This window comes from Halichoerus grypus, chromosome 1 (genome assembly GCF_964656455.1).
Source record: "Halichoerus grypus chromosome 1, mHalGry1.hap1.1, whole genome shotgun sequence".
Lineage (NCBI taxonomy): Eukaryota > Metazoa > Chordata > Mammalia > Carnivora > Phocidae > Halichoerus > Halichoerus grypus.
The window spans coordinates 211357746-211366165 of NC_135712.1; the positions used below are offsets into that span (position 1 = coordinate 211357746).

Genomic DNA, 8420 nt, shown 5'->3' on the forward strand with positions numbered 1-8420 from the left:
ACACATAATAACATTTACTGTCTTAACCATTTTTAAGTATACAGTTAGGGATTTTAAATACATTCTCATTTTTGTGCAGCCATCACGACCATATACTTGTAAGCTGGAAATTCTATAATCATTAAATCATTAAATCATAACTCTCCATTTTCCTCTCCCCTCAGCCCCTGGCACCCACCATTCTACTTTCTGTCTTTATGACTTGGACTACCCCAAGAAGTCATCCTACAGCACTTGTCTTTTTCTGTCTGGCTTATTTCACTGAACCAATGTCCTCAAGGTCCATCCATGTTGTAGCAGGTGTCAGAATGGCCTTCCTTTTTAAGGCTAAATCATATTCCATTGTATGTATGGACCCTATTTTGCTTATTTATTCATTTGTCAATGGACACTTGGGTTGCTTCCACCTCTTGGCTATCATGGATAATGCTGCTATGAACATAGGTGGACAAATATTTCTTTGAGACCCTGCTTTCAATTCTCTTGGGTATGTACCCAGAAGAGGAATTCCTGGATTATAGGAAATTCTATTTTTAATTTTTTGGGGGAACCATCATACTGTTTTCCACAATGGCTGCGCCATTTTACATTCCCACCCACAGTGCATGAGGGTTCTGATTTCTTCACTTCCTGGCCAACACCTGCTATTTTCTGTCTTGTTCTGATGGTAGCCATCTGAATAGATGTGAGGTGGTATCTCATTGTAGTTTTGGTTTGCATTTCCATAATGATCAGTGATGTTGACCATCCTGTCTGCTTATGGACCTATTCCAGCTGTGTGACCATTTTGGAACTGGGTTGTTTGTTTTTTTTGTTGCTGAGTTGTAGGAGTTCTCTGTATGTTCTGGGATATTAATCCCTTACCAGACATATGATTTGCAAATATTTTCTCCCATTCTGTGGGTTATCTTTTTACTTTAAGGGCAGTATCTTTTAATGCACAAAATTTAAGATTTTTTATGGAGCCCAATTTGTCTATTTCCTCATTTGTTACTTGTAGGCACAATATTATTTTTAAAAATGAATCTATCAGTGACTGGACAGTTAGATGGATGAACATGTGGGCAGTAGATGTATAGATGACTCTAATTGGTTGGGGGATAGATGGATGTTTGAATGAGTGGATGGATGGACAAATAAGATGGTGGATGGGTAGTTGAGTGGATAAATGGATAGATGGTGAGTTGTTTGAATAGGTGGTTAGAGGGATGAATAAATGGACAGTTGAGTGAGTGGACAGGTGAATAGATCACCTTATGAATGTATGGGTAGGTGGATGGTTGGGCAGATGGGCAGATGCAAAATTCTGGCCACATGTTGAGGAGATCTTGGGACACAACCTTGGCACAGTTCAGATGAATAGTGGCTTATTTTCTGACCCCAACTTGGCTCAGTTTAACTCCATGGACACATTTTCTTTCTTTCTAGGTTTAGCCTTCTTTCTAACTCCCTCTGAATCTCCAAGGATCTTACCCTGGAACTCAGATTGAACTGAAACCTTGGCTTGTCAGCTGATCTTCTCAGTGGTAAGAACCCTGGGGGAAGGAGCCTGCATCCTCCGAGAGAATAGTGTGCCCTACTAGCTCTCCATAAAGACTGTGGTCTGTTCTTAAGCCTTTTCCAGCCATGTGGCCTCTCTGGCAGCCTCCCCAACTACTCCGCCAGGCGCCAAACCATCCCACCAGCTTCCCTTTCCACTACACCCCCCTCTGCCTCCATCCGGGGCTCCCACTCCACCTGTGCCCTCCCCCATCAGTGACGGTGGGGTCTCAGGATAAATTAGAGAGACAGTCATCCAGGTCAGCCTCCTGCCTCCTGTCCAAGACTTCTCTCCTGTTCCCCAGGACCCCCAGGCAGCCATGGACGTGGGTCTCTCGGGCCTCCCAGTTGTATCTCAGGGTCGCAGCAAGACCCTGAGGGGCAGGGGCCCAGTTGTGCGGCGGCAGCGGGAGTTCATGCCCGAAGAGAAGAAGGACAAGGTTTACTGGGAGAAGCGGAGGAAGAACAACGAAGCGGCCAAGAAATCCCGGGAGAAGCGGCGTCTCAACGACGCGGCCCTCGAAGGCAGGCTGGCCACGCTGCTGGAGGAGAATGCTCTGCTCAGGGCTGAGCTGTGGGCACTCAGGCATCGCTTTGGCCTTCTGCCCTCCGTCGCTGGCTCCCGGACCCTGCCCCTGCAGGCGCTGCTGTGGGAGCCCCCCTGGACTGGAGACCCCCGCCCTAGGGCCCAGCCACTCCCCTCCCTCCCTGGCTCCCATGGCTGCCTTTTGAGGCCATGCGCTCTGGACACTGGGGTTCCAGGATGCCGGGGCTGCCTGGTGGCTCACAAGTGGACTGGTCTGGCCGCTTCCCCCAGGTGCCCCCAGGACCCTGTTCCCCCCACCCCCAAGAGAATGGACATGGCCTTGCAGGCTGCCCTCCCAGCTGCCTTCTTCAGCTGTCACCTCCTGGATGGGCATGGGGGGACCAGACCGGAGCTCAGGCCCTTCTGGGGGCTGTGGTCACCCATGGCCCCTGGTTACCAGGCCTCTGGGCCCTCAGATGTGTTGCTGACACCCACTGCTGAGCCAATGGAGCTGCCTCCTGGGATGGCCTATCCTGTCCCAGGGAACAATCTTGAGGGTCTTACTCAGCCCTCCCTGCCCCACAAACTGCGCGTCAAGTCCCAAGCCTTGGGCAGAGGATCTCCAGGGTGGGGGGATGGCCGGGGCCCCCTCTGAGGGTTTCCCCTGGGCAGGGCCAGGCCTGCAAGGCGGTGTTGGGACTGAGCATGGGTGTGTCTGGGGAAGATGAGTGGCTTGCCCCTGACTCAGCTCCCAGGCTGGGCAAGGGCCTTGGAGGGGTCCACTTCTCAGTGTTCAGGCCTCTGGGAGGAGGGGATGGGGTTTCATCTTGGATCATACCCTGGTTCCCATCCTGCCTAAAATATGTGTTTTGGGTAGTCCCTTTTTCCTCCCTCCCTCCTTTCCTTCCTTTCTTCCATCTTCTCTTCCTCCTTCCTCCCTCCCTGACTTTCATCCATCTATCCTTCTTTCCTTCATTCATTCATTTAATCACTCATTCGTGTGCTCATCTGTTCCTTTGGTCATCCATCCATCCATCCATCCATCCATCCATTCATTCTCTCACCCATTTACTTTCACAATTTACCTGCCCCCTTGCCCACCCACTCATGATCTTTGGACCTCCTTCTGTGCTCAGCTTAGTGACAAGTGTGAAGAAACTCTCCTGGCTTTGCAGTTCCTATTCTGGAGGTAGTGGTGGGGGTTTGGGGATAGACATACTGAGGGTCCTGCTGAAGGAGGAGGCAATGTCTCAGGGTGTCTGAATCCTTGTGTCTTGGGCTCTCCTAGGGGGCTCGCTTACCCCCTTGTTTGGGAGTCAGTGTCACCCAGTTCAGATGGCTTCCTCTGTGTCTTGGGTCAGGGTCTTGAACCACAGGAACAGGTCAGCAATATTGGGAGTGGGGTGGGGGTGGGAGTCCATTTCTTCTCTCTCTCTGGCTGCCCACTGCCCCCGAGGCCGTCTCAGGCCCAGCACACACACTCCCGGGTGGACAGGAGAAGGGACCGCTGCAGAGAAGCTCCCCCAGGGACCCTGGAGCCCCAGAGCTCATCAAAGACCCTTCCTCCCCAGTTTCTCACTCAGGCACCACTTTTTAGGAAAAAAAAAAAATCAAAGTTTTTATTAGATTCTGGATGAAAAGCCCCCAACTTTGATTGTGGGGAGAACTGGGTAAGGGGGAGCACTCCTCTGGGCTGATGCAGTCTCTCAGCCCTGGCTGCCCCGGCCAGCTGGGTTATTGGGCCTCAGGCACACCCCCAGCAGCCCCTGAAGCTGGGCCGTTCTTGGTCACTCTGGGTTTATTGCAGTCACAAATGTGTGCCAGACAGGAGCACTGCTCCTACTGGGCAGCATGGGGAACCCACACATCACTGCTCGGCCCCTCTCTACCTGCTCACTCCTTGGTTCTGGTTCCAGGCTGGGACTGGCAAGGTCATCTCCCCCCCCCCCCCCCCCCCCCCGCCATGCTCTGAGTGCTTGGCCTTCCAGTAGGAGCAGAGAACAAGGGCCCGGCTGGGCCTCCCATCCTGCTGGTCACAGCTGTAGCCAGGGGAGGCTTGGCCATCACAGGTGGGAGATATCCAATGCCTTTGGTTTGGGCTCAGAGACTCCTGTCTCCCAAGAGTGTCCTGGGGAGGCAGGAAGGAGGGCTTCCTGGAGGAAGAGGCTCTGGCCTGTTTCTCCCCAGCCAGTGCCCCTAGCTGGGAGGGCGGAGACTGGGGGTGCAGAGGAGCTGACCTCCAACACAAAGGTGCCACACAACTGTGGCTAATCCTGCACAAAGGCCTTTAATGATGTTCTGGCTCTGACCAGAGGGATATTAAAAAATGCTTAAGGGAGAGGGAAGAAAGAGGTTGGGGTGGCTGTGTAGCACCCCACTGCGGGGAGATGTGGGTGACTTGGTGCTTGCTATTGACAGTGCCACCTGGTTGGGGTGTGAGGTGTCTGAGGTGTCTGGGACCAGCTCGCTCATGTCCTGTAGACACAAGAGCAGGGGCTGGTCACACTTGGGTCACTCAGGCCCCCTTTAAACTTCCAGCCCCAGTTGGGAAAGCCCAGAGATGAATCTGCCTAAAGCAAATCATAGACTTTCCACATTAGAAGGGACCCTCAGAGTCTCTTGATGGGTGCTCATCCAGTCTACTTGAATACCTCTAGGGATGGAGAACTCACTTCCTCTAAAACTCATCACCACTCCTTCTCTAGAGTCAAAACGTGCTTCCTGCACACTTCCACTCTGATCTTGTTCTAGCCACAGGGGGCCGCTCAGAACCCCCTCCCACTTCCCTCCCTCTGCTCGGAGGTAGCTGGCATGGTAGAAGCCTCTGTTTCCTCCTCTCCAAAGGAGAGACCACCACACACCCCTCAGATAATTTGAGAAGATTAAATCTCATTTATGGTGTGCATGGCACTTTATACATAGCAAGTGTCCAACAAATGTTAATTCCCCTCCCTTTTTGCCTTTTTAGAAAGCTCTCACGTTCCCAGCCCCAGAGTAGTACTCTCTTCAGGGGAAATATCCTCTCATTCTTTAAAATTCTTTCCTTTGTTTTGGTCTGGCTCTTTTTTTTTTTTTTGTCAGTGCTATTTATATATGATGACTCTTGGAACTGAATATGAAACATTTCTTCATCCATCAAATACATATTTTTTTCAACAGATATATTTTTCAGCTCTCATATGTGTCACACAGAAACTGGATGAGAGAAATGATGCTCCAGACTGAAGAGTTTGCAAGGGGAAACGTGCATAAACATTTAGAACACCCTAGATCTCACACCTAGTGAGATCTTTTTGGTTATGAATGTGTGAAATTGCCTTCCTGCTTCAAGCATGTCTGACCCACGTAGAGTGTGTACAATACACATTGAGTGAAAGTTTCTGCCCGCTTGGTTGGTGATTGCTGGAGGCAGAGATCAAAGGAGTTGAAGATGCTGATTAGGACACGTTTCTCTGCCTTGTCTATCAAGGATTCACAGACACATCATGGCTGAACTCTGTGTTACCTGGATCCTTTCTACCTACTCAAATCATGGTTCACGGGCCAGCAGCCCAGCAACACCAGGGAGCCCGCTGGAAATGCAGACTCTCAGGCTCCTCCCAGAACAGCTGAATCAAACCTGCATTTTAATGCAATCCCCAGGAGACCCACATGCACATTAAAGTTTGAGAAGCATCAATCCAGAGCAGAGGTTGACAAATTTTCTTGTATGAGACCAGAGAATAAATACTTTTGGCTTTGTGGGTGAGACAGCCACTGTTGTGTCTACTCTGCCCTGTCTTTGTAGCATGAAAACAGCCATAGACAATATGTAAACGAGTGGGTGTAGCTGTGTTCTAATAAAACTTTATTTCCCAAAGCAGGTGTGGCCAGATGTGCCCCGTTGGCCACAGTTTGCTGATGGTGTATCCCTAGGAGTAGAACTGTGGATGCTAGGGGTGCTTGTCTTCAACCTTGATATTGCCAAAATGTTCTGCAGAGTGGCATTGCCAATTTGCAATTCCTTGCATGTAAAGGAAGTTTGTGTTCTGCCAACACTTGGTTTTGATGGGCAATTTGATTTTTGCCTATTTGGAGGGTGTAAAGTGGTTTAACCTACATCCCTCTGTTGAACATCTTTGCCAAAATCTATTGGCCACTTGGATTTCCTCTTCTATGAATTGCCTGTTCTGTCAGGATATTTACCTTTTTCTTACTGATTTCTCAGAGCTCTTCATATATTCCAGATCACATATGAACATCACAGACTTTTCACCTGACTTGTGTTTTCATTTTATTCCTCGTGTATTTTATTTCAACAAAAGTTGGAAAATGGGATGTATCCAAATTTATCAATCTTTTTTAATGGTTCGTACATTGTTTTGTCTTGCTGAAGAGCCCTTCCATGTCTCAAGGTCATAGACATAGTCTCTTAAAAGTTCCTATAAATGTTTTCAAGTTTTGCTTTTAACCAGCCTCTTTCTGTCTTTCTCTCATTCTGTTGCATGAAATGCCATTATTCAAACTTCCTTGATCAGAAGAATCACCTAGAGGTCCTTGTTTAGTTATAAATCCCCTGAATCAGACTTTCCAGGAGAGAGGCTTTGGAATATGCACTTTTTATTAGCACCTGGGTGATTCTTATAATAGACCAGTTTGGGAGAAGTTGGTGCAGTGGTGAGCAGATGGGTTTGGGAGCTGGGCAGCATCCCGTCCTGGCTGGGTGGCCTCATGCATATCATCAGGCCTCCCTTGTTTATCTGTAAATGGGGATTCCAAATATACTCACCCCACAGAAGCTTCTTATGGAGATTAAGTGAGAGGAAATACCTATGTGGCTTGGCACAGGGCCTTCCTCTGGGAACTGGATTGTTTATCCACATGGAGACTGTAATTAATCCTATTTCAGTTTTTGTTTTGGTCACCAGGGGCTTCGGGGCCAAACTTATGGCTCAACCATGACAACTGTTCATTCATTCATTCATTCATTCATTCATTCTAAAAATTCATTTACTCAGGGCACCTGGGTAGCTCAGTTGGTTAAGTGTCCAACTGTTGATCTCAGCTCAGGTCTTGATCTCAGGGTTGTGAGTTCAAGCCCCACATTGGGCTCCATGCTAGGTGTGGAGCCTACTTAAAAAAAATTAATTTACTCACTTAGCAAATATTTCTTGATCATATATGATGTTTAAGGCACAGGAAAGAGCAGTGAACAAAACAATGTGGTTCCTGTGTCTGTGGTGCTAGCAGCCTAGTTGGGGAGACAGATAAATAAACAAGAAAAGTAGAATCCTTGGTGGTAAGTATCATGGAGAAAAAAGAGGCAGAGGGCTTAGGAGATGGGGCAGTGGGTGGGTTATAGTAATTGAAAAAGGGAGGTGAGGTCCCTTGTTTTGCCCAGAAGGTGACATTTGAGCAGAGGCTTGAGGGAGTCATGCATGTATTGGAGAAAGGTCACTGCCTAAGCAAGAGAGAACAGTCCATGCAAAGGCCCTGGGGCAGGACTCTGCCTTATGAGTTGGAGAAACATGGAGGAGGCCTGTTGGGGTGAAGCAAGAGTGAGCGAGGGGAGAGAGGGAGGAGGTGAGGATGGGAGGTGAGGGGGCAGCTCATGCAGGGACTGTGGGCCGTGGCTTTTTCTGTAAGTGAGATGGGGGTGCCGGGGAGTTTCTGAGTGTATTTGTGCTGTAACTGTCCCTCCTCCCACCCCACTCCATCCTGTGGCATGTGAGGCTGAGTGAAAATAAATAAACCTACCACATAAGTGCAGGGGAGCTGGCTCACTGTCTGAGAAAGGGGGTGACCGACCACAGTGTCGGTGTGGTTTATCTCCCCACGGGCAGTCACATGCCGCCTTCCCTTGGAACCAGGGTGCTCATCCCATCCCTGTTTCTGACCCTCTCTGAGACCTGAGGGGAGGGCAGGTAAAGCTGCTCCATGAGGAGGAATCATGCTGCCTTCCACTATCACCCCTTTGGACAAACATGGGAGGACAGGCCGTCAGGCGCGTGTGGGGGACACCAGAAAGGCGAAGGGCCGCTGAGATGGGGGAGGCCAGCGAGGAAGTGACCAGGAATACCTGAGCTCAGGTAAATCAGAAGACATGGGCATAATCCAGAGATAAGGTGGCTCTGGCTGGCGACAGTGGGGAGGACAGCCGTGCAAGGCTGGGAGGTGAGAAGGAGGTAGAGGTTTACACCTGCCCCACGATGACCATGATCCCAGGAGTCTGTCACCCAGGACAAGTGGGCTCCTTTCCTGGCCACCTTGAATTTTGTCTCGCCTGCCCTCTGCAAAAGGCTTCATTTTTATTATCCTCATTAACAGATGAGGAAACTGAGGCTTGGAGCAGTTACGCACCTTGCCTAACGTCGTG

The 8420-nt window shown here is 49.6% G+C and overlaps 1 protein-coding gene across 1 annotated transcript; it reads left to right on the forward strand.

The window, feature by feature from the left end:
- Window positions 1–1434: 1434 nt before the first annotated feature.
- Window positions 1435–4006, forward strand: NFILZ (NFIL3 like basic leucine zipper). The gene is made up of 2 exons (XM_036066088.2): window positions 1435–1526; window positions 1845–4006. Exon 2 carries the CDS (start codon window positions 1860–1862, stop codon window positions 2718–2720), a length of 861 nt encoding a protein of 286 aa, XP_035921981.1. The 5' UTR covers window positions 1435–1526; window positions 1845–1859; the 3' UTR covers window positions 2721–4006.
- Window positions 4007–8420: the final 4414 nt, after the last annotated feature.

Coding starts and splice junctions, on each gene's coding strand:
- NFILZ (XM_036066088.2), top strand. CDS start 1,860: ATGGACGTGGGTCTCTCGGGCCTCCCAGTTGTATCTCAGGGTCGCAGC.